The sequence below is a fragment of the Syzygium oleosum genome, unplaced genomic scaffold (genome assembly GCF_021117445.2).
Source record: "Syzygium oleosum isolate NSW1041296 unplaced genomic scaffold, Sole_v2.1 Sole_v2.06, whole genome shotgun sequence".
NCBI lineage: Eukaryota > Viridiplantae > Streptophyta > Magnoliopsida > Myrtales > Myrtaceae > Syzygium > Syzygium oleosum.
The window spans coordinates 8,155,256-8,172,614 of NW_026607490.1; the positions used below are offsets into that span (position 1 = coordinate 8,155,256).

The 17,359-nt window shown below is 39.8% G+C and overlaps 2 protein-coding genes, 1 long non-coding RNA gene and 1 pseudogene across 4 annotated transcripts in view; 1 reads left to right on the forward strand and 3 right to left on the reverse strand.

Moving 5' to 3' along the window:
• The window catches only part of LOC115685990 (probable aldo-keto reductase 1), a 31,153-nt gene continuing 13,794 nt past the window's right edge, over positions 1–17,359 (reverse strand). Inside the window, exon 8 of the mRNA XM_056312520.1 lies at positions 1–184. Coding sequence (XP_056168495.1) covers positions 162–184 — 23 coding nt within the window. The 3' untranslated portion in view covers positions 1–161. The remainder of the gene's footprint in view (positions 185–17,359) is intronic.
• The window catches only part of LOC130138429 (uncharacterized), a 27,915-nt gene continuing 10,671 nt past the window's right edge, over positions 116–17,359 (forward strand). The window contains exon 1 of the long non-coding RNA XR_008816826.1: positions 116–184. This is a non-coding gene — a long non-coding RNA (uncharacterized LOC130138429). The remainder of the gene's footprint in view (positions 185–17,359) is intronic.
• Positions 704–3,611, reverse strand: LOC115664900 (probable aldo-keto reductase 1; annotated as a pseudogene).
• Positions 15,290–17,359, reverse strand: part of LOC130134401 (probable aldo-keto reductase 1) — a 3,728-nt gene continuing 1,658 nt past the window's right edge. Inside the window, exons 3-7 of one of the 2 annotated variants that reach the window (XM_030611161.2) lie at positions 17,072–17,275; positions 16,754–16,926; positions 16,462–16,558; positions 15,955–16,108; positions 15,290–15,676 (exon numbers count right to left, since the gene is read on the reverse strand). In XM_030611161.2, coding sequence (XP_030467021.1) covers positions 15,489–15,676; positions 15,955–16,108; positions 16,462–16,558; positions 16,754–16,926; positions 17,072–17,275 — 816 coding nt within the window. In that variant the 3' untranslated portion in view covers positions 15,290–15,488. The remainder of the gene's footprint in view (positions 15,677–15,954; positions 16,109–16,461; positions 16,559–16,753; positions 16,927–17,071; positions 17,276–17,359) is intronic. The other variant, XM_056312521.1, reaches the window with a different exon arrangement.

Consider the following 17,359-nt stretch of genomic DNA (forward strand, 5'->3'; position numbering starts at 1 on the left):
CTCCAACGGGCATGGCACATTTATTTTGATGCCATAGGAGCAGAAGCATTGCCAAAGTTCATAAGTCGTCTTCTCTTTTTCTCTATCGCTGCTCACATGCTTCATTACTGCACAGTCGACAAATGCTTAAATTGATCGGCCAGACTTTGAAACTCTTGGGCTCAGACTTTCTGAGTTGGCAGAGGTGTATTAGCAAACTTCCAAGTTGCATGAGCCATCCTCTCATAGGATCTACCGCCGGCTACCTCTCTGACGGGTACAGCATCAGAGATCTCCTTCAGATCTTCTTCAGTAAGCTTTACCATGAAAGAGCCGATATTGTCATCCAGGTTCTTGATCTTAGTTGTCCCTGTAGTTAGGAAAAAAACATTCCAAGGAATCATGTTAGGAGTCACTTTGATAGTGTCTACCTGAAATGAAGACGATACAAATCCATTTCCTTCTCGGCAATTCGTGGGGCTGGCCACATAGACCCACGAAATAGCCCGTGTGGTTTTTATACACAACAGCTACATGATGGCTCATTTCTACCTTTCAAGAAAGTCCACACCGCAGTTAAAATCATACAAGTAGCAGAATTTAACTTGAAGCAGAGGCTTATCATATAGAGGGCTCACCAGGGATTGGTACAACCATGTCTCCTTGTCCATGAACCCATGCTAGAGCTAATTGTGCTGTGGTGCACCCATGTTTCTTTGCAAGATTATGTGCATGGCCTTTCAGAGGGAACACGGGCATCAGTATCCATGGAATGTAATTTTTGCAAAGAGGGTTGTCATTCAAGCAGCCAACGCGAAGATTGTGCTTTGAATGTCCTATATTAATCAACAGTTTTGCAACTAATACAGTCTCAGTTTTCTGCTTCACCATGTTTACAGTAGTCACTTTCAAAACATACTTTTTGGGGCAAATACAATCAGATCCCAAAGTTAACTGGAGCAAAATATTGTCTAAAAATGTCAGAGCATTTCCATCGAAGACTCAAGAAATGGAGCTTGAAACAGACCTTCTATGCCAAATGAAATGGCTACATACCAGATAACTGTCTGAAGGCAAACTTTCAATGACAGCTTTGCCACCAAAAAAGCCATGGCCAAGCGGACTGTAGGGAACTATTCGAATACCAAGCTCCCTGGCATTTAGCAACATCCAGACAGCATTTTTAGATCAGGAAACATTATTCAGAATGTCAACACTGCACATGTAGCTGCGACATGAAGTTGTTAGAGATATCATATGGAAGACCAATGTCGCATGATTTTTGTGGGCTAAAGGAAGACATATGAACGAATTAACAAAGGATGCTATTGTGGACTGAATAACCTGCATAATGGAACTATTTCCTCCTCAATATCACGAGTCCAGAGAGACCACTCCATTTGCACTGCCGTAATGGGATGAACTGCATGAGCTCGCCTAATCATGTCTGGGCTCGCCTCAGACAGACCAATATACTTTATTTTCCCCTCTTCCACCAGTTTCTTAAGCTCTCCCATCTATGACGGGAAATGCATGTCTTCAGATGGGATGGGATATAATTTTTCAAGAGAAAATGAATCACCAAAAGACAAAAGATGGTAAACATGTACTTGAGATGCCAAAGAAGGGGTACCCAAGAAAAAAATTGCAAAAGAAGCACTTACAGTTTCTTCAATGGGAATTGATGTGTCCACTCGATGCTGATAATACAGATCAATGTATTCCACACCTAGGCGCTTTAAACTAGCTTCGCAACACGATCGCACATATTCAGGGGTACCCTTAAACACTATCTTAGAAGCTTCCGTTCTTACTATACCAAACTTTGTGCCAGCTGAATATTTTCTCTTGGGAGCTGCTTCAAAGCCTAAATCGAATCGCAATATTATTTAATCAAGCTTGCCATACGAAGATCAGATTTCCTATCTCTGGAAAAACCAATTAGAAGGAGAACATTTTGTCCAAGGCAAACAATTTCTTATTTTCCTTCTTTCTCTTATTGTCTTTGATTACATGACCAAAGAAGTGATCTGAGAAGGGTTATCTGAGAAGGGTCAAGTTTTTAATATAAAAACGGGAGAAGCTAAATTAAATCCCATATATCTAACCCTCCCTCAGGATGTAACCTCTTTCAGGCTCGTCCGAAAAAAGGAAAGAAGAAGATGCAGAGTCCTTTTCAGCCAATTTGATCTTAAGTGGAAGAAAACTGAGTTTTGCTCTTGAGATACGAGCAGGACGAATTGGTTCAACCAATTGATTGGTAAATAGAAAAAGTCACTGCCTATGCAGAGATATGTACCTTTCCCACCAGAACTTCATTAGCATTTGCTCCATACACATCGGCTGTATCAAAGAAGGTGACTCCCTTGTTATAAGCATCCTTAATTATGGTGATACCGTCCTCTTCAGAAAGTGGAGAGTTATAGACACCACTCAAGCCCATGCATCCAAAGCCCAACTTCGATACCTGTGGAAAAAATAAGAAGTGAGTTTACCACTTAGCATTTCTCAGAACATGTAATTTAGACAAAAGGCAGTTCATATCTTCAGGCTCAATGTTGCCAGTCAAGTTGTAAAACTCCGATGTAGGGTGGGATACAAATTTGTCATGGCTCTAGCTATCTCGACTGGCAGATTAGTCCGGCTTGGCTTGATTACTTTGGTACACGAGAGCTTAAATACCAGATAGCATTGACCTCGAGCTTAAAAATGCTTAGGGTGAGCAGCTCATGAGCTCGCTCGAGTAGTTGGATATTTGAGTTTCTCAGTTATACATAAAAGAAGAACATTCATAATATTAGTTCCTATTTCTATTGGACTTTCAGAACACGAGTGTATTCTTGAGCTGGATGACTTCAACTTGAGCTTTGACTAAATTGAGCGAAGAGTAGTTGGGCATACCAAGTTCTTTAGTGAATTGAGCTCAGTTTCCTTGAAAAATCAAGCTAGATCGAGCTCAAGTCCAGTGTCCAGACTCCAGCCTTGAACACTCGAGTCAATTCGAGTCATACTTGAGCACACCTAGACTGTGTCGAGTTGACTTGGCTGTATGAGACCTCTACTTCCATTGTGGACACAAATAAGCAATCAAACATCCATCTTCAATGCTCGCAGCATCGCATAAACCCCCCATTGTATCAGTAAATGCCTAGCAGAGGATTCTACTCATTACTCACTGCTCAGGTTCGTAACTTTCATCCATTAATCCAATGCCCACGTCCCAAATCCCCCAAAAATTCCATAAAGAAATCAACCCATCTACACATTTTCTACAGAGACATCGTCATCAAGAAGCACAACAACAAAAAGTCTAGCCCTTTCAGTACACGCAAAATCAAGAAAAACAACTTTTATTTCTTGGAAATTATTGTAATGGGCACTAAAAATGATCTGGGGTTGCGTTGATTTTACCTCCAGTCCTTGGCTTCCAAGCTTCACTCTTGGAACCTCCGCTCCTGCCATTATTCTCTAGAAGTGTGCTGATGTTTCTCCTTCACTATTTTGAGGGTACCCGCTTCTGCTTTTTGGGCAGGATTCGCGCGATCTCAGAATTGTCCCACTTGTTTGGAAAGTATCTTTATCTTCAAAACAGCATGGAGAGACCGTAGATTTGTCATACCAGGTTTTTTGTCTGGAATGGACTTGTCTTAGAGGCATGGTGCGTACCGGCGAAAGAACTTGTCAAAACTTATGTACGGCACTCAATTTAATGTCAAATTTTTTTTTATCACTTAAGTGCTACTTTTTAAAAAAAACGATCACTTAGGGTGCGAATGGTAACCATTCTGCTCCAGAAATCAAATTCTTGCCAGAAATTGATTTCTGGAGGAGAAATCTGTTTGGTAAAACATGACTAATTCTCGCTCCGTAAATTGATTTGAAGCAATCTGTTTTGATTTGTTGATTTTTTTGCACCTAAAAAATTTAAATTTTACTCAAAGTGGGTGGCACATGTATTATAAGACATTCTGTAAAGTTTTGAAATTTTTGATTTTTTTAATTTTTTTGGGCACTTAAAAAAATTTAAATTTCACTCAAAGTGAGTGGCCACAGGTATTCTAAGCCATTTTGTGAAGTTTTGAATTTTTTATTTTTTTGGGCACCTAAAAAAATTTAAATTTTACTCAAAGTGGGTGGCTACAGATATTCTAAGCCATTCTGTAAAGTTTTGAAATTTTGTATTTTTTTTATTTTTTTGGGCACCTCAAAAAATTTAAATTTCACTCAAAATGGGTGGCCACAGGTATTTTAAACCATTTTGTGAAGTTTTGAAAATTTTTATTTTTTTATTTTTTTATTTTTTTTGGGCACCTCAAAAAATTTAAATTTCACTCAAAGTAGGTGGTCACAGGTATTTTAAGTCATTTTGTGAAATTTTGAAATTTTTGATTTTTTTGGGGCACCTCAAAAAATTTAAATTTCACACAAAGTGGGTGGCCACATGTGTTTTAAGCTATTTTGTGAAATTTTGAAATTTTTGATTTTTTTTATTTTTTAAAAAAAATTCACCAAATTTCATGTTTTTCCCGAAATCTGACTTTTTTTTATTTTCTGGAAATTTTTATGAATTTTTCTAGAATTTTTCAATTTTTATGCATTTTCTGAAAAAAAAAAATTGTGAGAAAATAGGGAGAATGCATTCCGGAATCAAGAAGTTACAAAAAGTAGCTTCTCTTTTTCTTGCCAAAAACTCATTCCGGAATCAAAAATGCATTTTGGAATCAAGAATGCATTCTGGAATCAAGTATTTTTAACAAACGCATTTTTATTCCAGAGTGCGCATGGAATGCATTCCGGAATAAAAATTCTGTTCCGGAATGCATTCCGGAACAGAATGGCGTTTGTTAAAAAATTTCCGGAATGGATTCCGGAGCGATTTTTGCATTCTGGAATAAAAATGCGTTTGTTAAAAATACTTGATTCCAGAATGCATTTTTGATTCCGGAATGAGTTTTTGGCAAGAAAAAGAGAAGCTACTTTTTGTAGCTTCTTAATTTCGGAACGCATTCTCCCTATTTTCTCACAATTTTTTTTTTCAGAAAATGCATAAAAATTGAAAAATTCTAGAAAAATTCATAAAAATTTCCAGAAAATAAAAAAAAGTCAGATTTTGGGAAAATATGAAATTTGGTGATTTTTTTTTAAAAATAAAAAAAAATCAAAAATTTCAAAACTTCACAGAATAGCTTAAAATACATGTGGCCACCCACTTTGAGTGAAATTTAAATTTTTTGAGGTGCCAAAAAAAAAATCAAAAATTTCAAAACTTTACAAAATGGCTTAAAATACCTGTGGCCACCTACTTTGAGTGAAAATTAAATTTTTTGAGGTGCCCAAAAAATAGAAATAATAAAAATAAAAATTTCAAAACTTCAAAAATGGCTTAAAATACCCGCGCCACCCACTTTGAAATAAATTTAAATTTTTGAGGTGCCCAAAAATAAAAAAATAAAAATTTCAAAACTTCACAGAATGGCTTAGAATATCTGTAGCCACCCACTTTGAGTAAAATTTAAATTTTTTGAGGTGCCCAAAAAAATAAAAAAATTCAAAACTTCACAAAATGGCTTAAAATACCTGTGACCACCCACTTTTAGTGAAATTTAAATATTTTAGGTGCCCAAAAAAAATTAAAAAAAATCAAAAATTTCAAAATTTTACAGAATGGCTTATAATACATGTGGCCACCCACTTTGAGTAAAATTTAAATTTTTTTAGGTGCAAAAAAAATCAACAAGTCAAAACAGATTTCTGGAACAGAATTAGTCATGTTTTACCAAACAGATTTTTCCTCCAGAACTCAATTTCTAGCAAGAATTCCATAAATCAATTTCTGGCAAGAATTTGATTTCTGGAGCAGAATGGTTACCATTCGCACCCAGGGTGCGCATGGAATGCATTCCAGAATAAAAATTCTGTTCCGGAATGCATTCCGGAACAGAATGGCGTTTGTTAAAAAATTTCCGGAATGCATTCTGTAGCGATTTTTGCATTCTGGAATAAAAATGCGTTTGTTAAAAATACTTGATTCCAAAATGCATTCTTGATTCCGGAATGCATTTTTGATTCCGGAATGAGTTTTTGGCAAGAAAAAGAGAAGCTGCTTTTTGTAGCTTCTTGATTCCGGAATGCATTCTCCCTATTTTCTCACAAATTTTTTTTTTCAGAAAATGCATAAAAATTGAAAAATTCTAGAAAAATTCATAAAAATTTCCAGAAAATAAAAAAAGTCAGATTTCGAGAAAATATGAAATTTGGTGAATTTTTTTTTTAAAATAAAAAAAATCAAAAATTTCAAAACTTCACAGAATAGCTTAAAACACATGTGGCCTCCCACTTTGAGTGAAATTTAAATTTTTTGAGGTGCCCAAAAAAATCAAAAATTTCAAAACTTCACAAAATGACTTAAAATACATGTGGCCACCTACTTTGAGTGAAATTTTAATTTTTTTAGGTGCCAAAAAAAAGAAAAATAATAAAAAAATAAAAAATTTCAAAACTTCACAAAATGGATTAAAATACCTATGGCCACCCACTTTGAGTGAAATTTAAATTTTTTGAGGTGCCCAAAAAAATAAAAAAATTAAAAAAATTTCAAAACTTCACAGAATGGCTTAGAATATCTGTAGCCACCCACTTTGAGTAAAATTTAAATTTTTTGAGGTGCTAAAAAAATAAAAAAATTCAAAACTTCACAAAATAGCTTAGAATACCTGTGGCCACCCACTTTTAGTGAAATTTAAATTTTTTTAGATGCCCAAAAAAAATTAAAAAAAATCAAAAATTTCAAAACTTTACAGAATGGCTTATAATACATGTGGCCACCCACTTTGAGTAAAATTTAAATTTTTTTAGGTGCAAAAAAAATTAACAAATCAAAACAGATTTCTGTTTCAGAAATCAATTTCTGAAGCAGAATTAGTCATGTTTTACCAAACAGATTTTTCCTCCGGAAATCAATTTCTGGCAAGAATTTGATTTCTGGAGTAGAATGGTTGACATTCGCACCCTTAAGTACCAACTCCGATTTGTATCGTCGAAAATTTAACGTGGCAATATTTTATTAATTTCTCAGTCCTACGTGGCTGACGGGGACAATATTTAATAATATTTTTTCGATTTTTAAATTTTTTTTTTCTGATTTTTTCCTTCTTTTCTTTTTTTCTTTTCTTTCTTCTTCTACCTTTGGCCGGTGACCGGCCACCGGCCACCGGCCATGGCCGGCCGCCTAGCCTCGCCCAGACGAGGTTGCCATCGCCCGCCACAGGCGAGGCCCGGTCGACCCGCCTTGGTGAGGGCGGGTGAGCCTCGGCGAGGCAAGGCGAGCCCCGACAAGGCCGGCCCTCGCCCAGGCCACGACGGCCTCGTCGGATCTAGCAAGGGTCGGCCTAGTCGGATTTGTCGAGGGTCAGCCTCGCCTTGCCTGGGCAAGGCGAGCTTCGGCAAGGCCGGCCCTCGCCCAGGCCATGGCGGCCTCACCAGATCTGGTGAGGGGAGCCCTCGCTGGGGCTCGCCTTGCCCAGGCAAGGTGAGGTTGACCCTCGCCGGGGCTCGCCCGCCCTCACCCAGGTGGGGGTCGGCCGAGTCTCGCCTGTGGCAGGCGATGGCAGCCTTGTCCGAGCAAGGCCAAGCGGCTGGCCATGGCCGGTGGCCAGTGTTCGGTCACTGGCCAAAGGTAGAAGAAGAAGAAAGAAAGGGAAAAAAGAAAAAAAAAAGGAAAAAAGAAAAAAAATCAGAAGAAATATTTAAAAAATCGGAATCTACATATGGAAATGCCACGAAGACTGATTTTTTTATAAAAAAATCAAATTTATATTAAAATTTTAATTATAAAAGCCACGTATTAATTTGGTCGGAATTTTTCGCCGTTGGTACTTAAGTGATCGTTTTTCCTCTAATTTGGCACTTAAGTGAGCCGACGAAAACTTTTGACACTAAAGTGAGCGAATGACAAAGTTTTGGCACTTCTACTGTTCTTCCCTTGGCGCATGCCAGTATGTAAGCAGACTCACTGAGGTCTCCCATTTTTGTTTCGCCTCTGTTTTAATTGTCATTTGACTTTTTATCAATCGAAAGGGAAAAAAATGACTTTTAAATTTTAATGGCACCTTACATATTCTCTTTGTTTACCCATTTTCTCAAATAAGAACATAAAGTGGACCTTATCTCAAAGAAAAACTTGAAGTGCCATCGTTTTCTCAAATAAAAGAACCCTGTCTTAAATAAGAGTTTGAAGTGGCTATATGAGTTTCCAATAAGAGCTTGACCTCTTTGGCCAAAGGGCATTTTCATCATTTACCATTTTTAATTTTTTTTTCTTTTTCTAATTTTTTTTTCCTTTTCTTTTCTTTTTTCTTCTTCCCTCCGCTAGCTCATCCATGGTCGGTGGAGGTTGCCGGACTTGACAGTCGCCCTCACCGGCATTAGGCAATGGTCACCTTGGGCTAGGCTGACGAGGGTTGCCTTGCCAAGGCACGTCGCCCTCGCTTGGGCTGGCAAGCCCTCGCCACATTAGGCAAGTGTCACCCTTGCCTGGCTTGTCACTAGATCTGGCGAGGAACACCCTCGCCCTAGTGATTTTCGCTGGGCATTGGCGACGATGGCCAAGCGAAGGAAGAGGTAAAAAGAAAAAAGAAAGGAAAAGAAAAAGCAAAAGGAAAGGAAAAGAAAAGAAAAGAAAAGTAAAGTAAAGTAAAGTAAAAAGAATAAAAAATATATACTTACATTTTTTTTGACTAAAATACCCTTTGTCGAAATGGTCACATGTTAGCCGACTGGCCAAAAGTTCTTATTTGAGACAATTTGACCACTTTAGGCTTTTATTTGAAACAATGTCCACTACATACCCTTATTTAAGAACATGAGGATAATTTATGCTCTTATTTTGAATTTTCCTTAAAAAAATAAAACAATATATTTTAATTTTCTTATCAAAATTTAAAATGAATTATAGAAATTACATATGGATTACGTACCAACATTTGAGTGCCGGAAGATTTGTAAGTTATTAAAAAAGAAAACGAAACGTTTGAGTTACAAAAGTTTAATTTAGTTAATCGCAAAAGTCAATCCACACAAATCAGAATGTACTACAATGCTTTTTAAGCTTTTCTGTAATGACTCTAATTCTTTTTCTTTAGCAACAAGTGTTACGACACTCCTCAAAGAGAAAACAACGTTTCACCTAAACACGGTAAATGGATTTCCAAGTGGGAGCGGATGGTTCCATTCATGCACTTTACACGAGTTCTCCCAAACCCTACTGATCACGACGTTGGTTAACTTGGTTTATTATGAATATTTGTTTTTTTTTTTAGTCATCACTAACCTATTTGAGGCTGATTGGAGTCCAAGTGAAATGCAATAGATCATTTTACTTTTTTTCACGAACCAAAGATTTCGGATTGGATACTTGATTACACAAAAGTCTATTAGCGCCCATATTTGGTACATTTTCTCATTGTTTAAAACGTTTTGATCGTGCGATTTTGTTCAAGTCAATTGTCATCAATGCTATGAATGATGCCTCCTCGAAGCCGGGGTCGTTCAACCAAACACTATAAGCAAATGCATTGGTAACATGGTATGTTCTTAATCTCTCTCCGTTTGTTGATGCTAATAATTTCGAATAGAGTAGTCAAACCCCCATGAAATTATGCAAAGGCTTGAATCTTCTAATCAAGGCCAGAATATTAAAAATAATCATATTAATGCTAGTCAAAATAATCAAAATGGGACCACTGGACAAATAACAAACGTTGTAAATATAAGGCCAATCGGTGTAGTTGTGCCACCAAATGTGGGTAATATCCTTAATAGGCTTAATATGCAGATAACCGTAGATAATCTTGCAAGACCAACATCACTTAAAGGGCAACAAAATGGATAATCCACAAATGACCCCTGAACAGTTTGCTGAAGCTATTCGACAAAACTTACGAATAGATAAGGGTATTGTTAGGCCGGTTTACAGGAAGCTTTATCTAGAATGGGACGATAATCAACCTTTTCCTAGAGGATTTCAAATCCAGACTTTGCCGCTTCTATTGGCGAAGAAGAACAATCGCCTATTGAACACATTGCTTGATTTCCTTGAGGAGTCAATGCAATCGTCAAGACAGTGGATATAGTGTAACTTCTTGAAACCGTAAATATGATTATGAAGTTATTTGGGGATTTAATTTATTAGCTATTTGCGTAACCATCGATTGTGGGTTATAGATACCCCCTAGTTTACTCTTTGTAAGGACCCCCAAATCAATTACATAACTCAACATTCTTCTACAAATTTATCTTTTATCTTTAGTTTCTTGCAATTTATCTTTCTTGTACTTTATAACGCTGGTAGCGATTGTTGCCGGTGTTCGTACTTTTAAATTCCTCACTACTTTCCTTCCCAAAATTGATAAAGGATCATTCACAACCTTTGCCGGTTCATATTGATCGTTCCATAATTAAAAGGAATTTTATCAATTCGGTGAAACACCTTTATTCCTCTTAAAAATTTCCATGACCTCTCTGAGTTAAGCGGGGTAAAACCCTATTGCCTTGAAGCACAAATATTAAATCTTAGCGCGTAACTATTATTGGATATACTCATTTTATAGGTGATACAGTGCACATGATTGGTCAGTGTCGCGAAAACATGGAAGTGTGTATGCTTTTTCCTTGAGAATTAATGAATAGAACCAACAATAGTTTTTCAAATCGTTGATTCATTCTCGCTTATATTGGACAATCTCGGCAATCAATAGTAACAACATTTTCTCTCTTATTGCTATGCTGAATTTGCGTATGTGAGTGGAATAATAAATCTCTGTCACACACCACACAATAATGGGGGCAAAAGTACACTATAAGTGCCATAACTTGTGTACAGCGATATTTGGTGCCATAACTTTTTTTCGGATCACTTTAGTGCCAAGTCGGAGGAAAATAGATCACTTTAGTGACTCCGGCCAAAATTCCGGCCAAAAAGATGACCTAACATTTATATTAAAAAAAAAATGGTCTGACTTGTACACGTGAAAATTATGTGGCTTTTTTTTGAATATTTTAATTTTTAGAAAAAAAAAAGATTGCAGCAGCAGCGAGGGCTCAACCCACCACCGCCGGGAAGGGCTGGCGGCGGTGGGCGCAGTGGTTGGCGAGGGTCGTCGGCCCCTGGCCGGGGCCCAGCGACCCTCACCTCGCCCAGCGAGGGCCGGATCCGGCGAGGCGAGACCTCGCCGTCGCGACCCAGGAGACGGCGAGGTCTGGCCTCGCCTTCGCTGGGCGAGGCAAGACCTCACCGTCGCGACCCACGCGACGGCGAGGTCTCACCTCGCCCAGAGAAGGCGAGGCCGACCTTGCCTCGCCGACCACTGCGCCCACCACCGCCGGCTCTTCCCGGCGGTGGTGGGTTGGCGGCAGCAGCGGCGAGGGCTTCCTCGCCGCTGCTGCAGCCCTTTTTTTTTTTAAATAAAATATTTTTTAATATAATATAATTATTTTTTAAAAAGTACACGTCAGCGGGCTAAACGGCGTCGTTTTTGGTTTTTAATGCTGACTGGACCTCTCCGGCGAGCCGTGTCAGCGCCACATCGGATTTCCGGCGAGCCACGTCAGCATTGGCACTAAAATGATCGTTTTTCAAAAAAGTTGGCACTAAAGTGATCCGAAAAAAAGTTATGGCACCAAAGTGATCGCCGTACACAAGTTATGACACTTATAGTGTACTTTTGCCGGAAATTAACTTGAAATTTTTCATGGAGGTCCCCTCTCTCTCCATTATGAGAGACAAATTTGTAGACGTACACTCCTATGAATATGTCTTGTGTTAAGTGGATTGGGTTCGTCGCCCTCCGCACTTACCATGATCTTGTCTTGTTAATTATTGTCCTTGTACTAAGGGAGAATATTCTCATCGAGGTTATCGTAGTAAGTCGTTTGGGCAGCGTTACAATGAGTCATTGTGATATACAAAATTTGCGGGGAAAAATGCCAAAAAAGTCCTAAACCTTTTGCATTAGTGCCAATTTAGTCCTAAACCTTTTTTTGGTGCCAATTCAATCCTAAACCTTTTGCATTGGTGCCAATTTAGTCCTAAACCTTTTTGGTGCCAATTAAGTCCTAAACCTTTAAATTGGTGCATTCAGCCCTAAACCTTTTGTTTTTGTCCAATTTAGTCATTCCGCCAATTTAGACCGGATTTGCCTACGTGGAGCCTTTGCCGGGCGCAGTCACGGCGCGTAACGTGGCGCCGACGTGGACAACTTTAATATTTTTTAATATTTTTTGAATTTTTATTTTTTTCCTTTTTTTTTTTTTTTTTCCACTTTTTTTTTTTGGTTGTCTTCCTCCTTCCTCTGGCCGGTCGCCGGTCCGGCGACCGGCCAGAGGCCAGAGGCCGGCGAGGGCGAGCCTCGCCTTGGTCGGGCGAGGCTCGAGCCCTCGCCGGAGGCCGCGGCGAGGGCGAGCCTCGCCATGGTCGGGCGAGGCCCGACCTCGCCGGATCTGGCGAAGGCTCGACCTCGCCAGATCCGGCGAGGTCGGGCCTCGCCTAGCCATAGCGAGGCTTGCCCTCGCCGCGGCCTCCGGCGAGGGCTCGAGCCTTGCCTTGGTCGGGCGAGGCTCGCCTCGCCGCGGCCTCCGGCGAGGGCTCGAGCCTCGCCATGGTCGGGCGAGGCCCGACCTCGCCGAATCTGGCGAGGTTAGGCCTCGCCGGCGGCTGGGCGAGGCTCGACCTTGCCAGATCCGGCGAGGTCGAGCCTCGCCCGACCATGGCGAGGCTCGGCCTCGCCGGGCGAGGCCGCCCTCCCCAGTGGCCGGCGAGGTCGAGCTCGCCGGCCACTGGCCTCTGGCCGGTCGCCGGACCGGCGACCGGCCAGATGAAGAAGAAACCAAAAAAAAAAGGTGGAAAAAAAAAGAAAAAAAAGGAAAAAAATAAAAATTCAAAAAAATATTAAAATATTATTTAATTTGTCCACGTCAGCGCCACGTCGGCGCCGGTGACCGGCCGCCGGCCGACAGGCGTCCACGTCAGCAAATTCCGGTCAAAATTGACCGGAAGGACTAAATTGGCACAAAAATAAAACGTTTAGGACTGAATTGGTACCAATTTAAAAGGTTTAGGACTTAATTGGCACCAAAAAAAGGTTTAGGACTAAATTGGCACAAATACAAAAGGTTTAGGACTGAATTGGCACCAAAAAAAGGTTTAGGACTAAATTGGCACTAATGCAAAAGGTTTAGGACTTTTTTGGCACTTTTCCCCAAAATTTGCTATTTAATGTCCTGCATAACCCAAAAAAAGTAAAACCTTCGATCATTGCCCTCGTTCCACTACAAAAGAAAGGAAATTTGTGAGCTAATTTTTTTCCTTAAGCACATGTAATACCAATATTTATTTGCTAGGAGTGAGCAAAACGGACCAACTGAACTAGAAACCGCCTGGACCGAACTGAACCAGTTGGTTGGGTTTGGTTTTTCGGAGCGCCGGTCTGGTTCCGGGTTCCTAAAAGTGAAACCGGTGTTCGGGCGGACCGATTCCCTTCCAATAGGGAACCGGACCGACTATATATATTTAATTTTTATTAATTTCTTCAAAAAATTAAGTAAAGTAAAGTGAAACCCTAAGTGAACTTCAGTCCTCCTCCCTCGAAACTTTCGAAAAGTTACATCATCTTCAATAGTAACACAAACAAATTTAACTCGCTTGCGAGCTATTCTCCACTAGAACAATTACAACAAAATTACAAAAAATTTGGACTAATTTCAAAGAGGAAAATGTACATACCTAACTGTTGTAAGTAAGAAGAAACTTGATGTGAACACAAATTGTAGTAGCTATTGGAAATTATGTACAAGAAGTGACCGGTTCTCAGTCCCAGGGTAGTTTGGTCCGGTGCCCGGTTCCTGGGTGGAGCCGGACCGGACTGGGAACCGATTGTGATTTTATTTCAGATTATCAGGTAAAAATGTCAATTTGTCATTCACGTTAAGACAAGATCCTCGGAGCATCAATTGACGATGATAGTTATGTGAATAGAGTTCTTTACCAAAACGTTGAAACTACACTACTTTCATTCTAAAGTGATTGAGATTGGCTATTTCTTCGTGCATCTGACTTTTTGTCGCTTGCTGAGATAGAATTTCTCAATATATCACGTGCAAATAGATCTGTATTGGAGAAATGGGGACGAGGTAGTGTTTACTCTTTCCTTTTAGCTGGTGAAGGACGAATGCCTAGTGCCTGCTGTTCTGACGACTTAAGCTTCAAGCTTACACTTCAACAGTTGATATTGAAGATCGGCACAGCCATATGACTTCTTCACAAACTCTTGTGAAGCGGTAGTGTCGCTTTAATCGCAAAGCCAGTCCATGATTAAGTCGAACTGGCATCTATCTACCCTCCTGATGTTCTAGCTCGAGATTAAATTTTGCCAAATGAAACCTTTCTCAATATATGGACAAAGGGATGTCAACGGTTTGGTTCAGCTCGATTTTCTAGGAAAACATGAGATAAAAGGCATACCACAAAAGCATAGAAACATGAGATAAAAGGCGGGACATTTGAGCAGTATCCTTTTGACGACAGTGAGGAGAAGGGACAGTGCCAATAAGTTTGCAGGTCTGCTCTAGTCTAGAATAGGGCTGTCCACAAATGCTTGAAGACGGGCGACCAGGAACGCAACCTCGAACTCGTTATGCTTAGACCTTCTGAGTAGGCCAGGAACGCAACCTCAAATAGATTCTTTTGTCTAAGTAAGGCGAAATTTTTGTCAAAAGTATTGTACAACGAGTCCTGTTTGATTATCCTAGGATAACAAAGAACCAGTCCTTTGCTTTTCTTTGTTTTTTTTTTTTGGCTCAATTGCTTTTCTTTGTTTAATATGGCTCCTTTGACACTAAGACGAAGAATTGAACTTCCTTTTAGTGTTTAAACCGAAATGTGCTCGACATCATATATTCTTGGCACCAAACTTGCAGACTTTGCCACCGAACCATTAAAAGCAAAGCGGAGGGCAAGACTCTGCATAAATCTTGTCTATCTGATGATTCATGTACTGGCTCTAGACTAAAATTTCCTGGGTCGAAACCATTTCTTCCCAAAAGGGACAGTAAAACAACAAGATCATGCTCCTTACCCAAAAATAAAAAACAACAAGATCATGCTCTTTACCCAAAAATAAAAAACAACAAGATCATGCAAAACTGGAAAGGCTTCACACTCCGAAAATAAGGCATTGCATATTATATTTATGCTTTAAGTAGAGAGAGAGAGAGAGAGAGAGAGAGAGAGAGAGAGAGAGAGAGAGAGAGAGAGAGAGAGAGAGAGAGAGAGAGAGAGAGAGAGAGAAGTTCTCTCTCCAACGGGCATGGCACATTATTTTGATGCCATAGGAGCAGAAGGCATTGCCAAAGTTCATAAGTCGTCTTCTCTTTTTGTCTATCAGTGCTCACATGCTTCATTACTGCACAGTCGACAAATGCTTAAATTGATCGGCCAGACATTGAAATTCTTTGGCTCAGGCTTTATGAGTTGGCAGAGGTGTATTAGCAAACTTCCAAGACGCATGAGCCATGCTCTCATAGGATCTACCGCCGGCTACCTCACTGACGGGTACAGCATCAGAGATCTCCTTCAGATCTTCTTCAGTAAGCTTTACCATGAAAGAGCCGATATTGTCATCCAGGTTCTTGATCTTACTTGTCCCTGGAGTTAGGAAAAAAAACACAGCAAACATTCCAAGGAATCATGTTAGGAGTCACTTTGGAAGTGTCTACTTGAAACAAAGACGATATAAATCCATTTCCTTTTAGGCAATTCATGGGGCTGGCAACATAGACCCATGAAATAGCCCATGTGGTTTTTATCCGCAACAGCTACATGATGGCTCATTTCTACCTTTCAAGAAAGTCCACACTGCAGTTACAATCATACAAGTGGCAAAATTTAACTTGAAGCAGAAGCTTATCATATAGAGGGCTCACCAGGGATTGGTACAACCATGTCTCCTTGTCCATGAACCCATGCTAGAGCTAATTGTGCTGTGGTGCACCCATGTTTCTTCGCAAGATTATCCATCCGAGTATAAAGGTTTTTGTTCTTATCCAGGTTCTCCTTTTTGAATCGAGGGTGCGTGGCCTTTCAAAGAGAACATGGGCATCAGTATCCGTGGAATGTAATTTTTGCAAAGAGGGTTGTCATTCAATCAGCCAGTGCGAAGATTGTCCTTTGAATGTCCTATATTAATCCACAGTTTCGCAACTAATAGACCTTCAGTTTTCTGCTTCACCATGTTTACAGTAGTTACATTCAAAACATACTTTTTGGGGCAAACACAATCTGATCCCAAAGTTTTTATCTTTTTGGTCAGATTCTAATCCCAAGGTTATCTGAAGCAAAAAATTGACTAAAAATGTCAGAGCATTTCCATCGAAGACTCAAGAAATGGAGCTTGAAACAGACGTTCTATGCCAAATGAAATGGCTACATACCAGAAAACTGTCTGAAGGCAAACTTTCAATGACAGCTTTGCCACCAAAAAAGCCACGGCCAAGCGGACTGTAGGGAACTATTCCAATACCAAGCTCCCTGGCATTTAGCAACATCCAGCAGCATTTTTAGATCAGGAAAGATTAGGAAGAATGTCAACACTACATATGTAGCTGCGACATGAAGTTGTTAGAGAGATCATATAGCAGACCCACGTGGCACGATTTTTGTGGGCTAAAGGAAGACATACTAACGAATTAATTTAGTAAAGGATGCTATTATGGACTAAATAACCTGCATAATGGAACTATCTCCTCCTCAATATCACGAGTCCAGAGAGACCACTCCATTTGTACTGCCGTAATGGGATGAACTGCATGAGCTCGCCTAATCGTGTCTGGGCTCGCCTCAGACAGACCGATATACTTTATTTTCCCCTCTTCCACCAGTTTCTTAAGTTCTCCCATCTATAATGGTAATGCATGGCTTCAGATGGGATGGCGTATAAATTTTTAAGAGAAAATGAATCACCAAAAGACAAAAGATGGTAAACATGTACTTGAAATGCAAAAGAAGGGGTACCCAAGAAAAAAATTGCAAAGATGTACTTACAGTTTCTTCAATGGGAATTGATGTGTCCACTCGATGCTGATAATACAGATCAATGTATTCCACACCTAGGCGCTTCAAACTAGCTTCGCAACATGATCGCACATATTCAGGGGTACCCTTAACCACCATCTTAGAAGCTTCTGTCCTTACTATACCGAACTTTGTGGCCAGCTGAATATTTTCTCTCGGGAGCTGCTTCAAAGCCTAAATCGAATCACAATATTATTAAATCAAGCTTGCCATACGAAGATCAGATTTCCTATCTCCGGAAAAACCAATTAGAAGGAG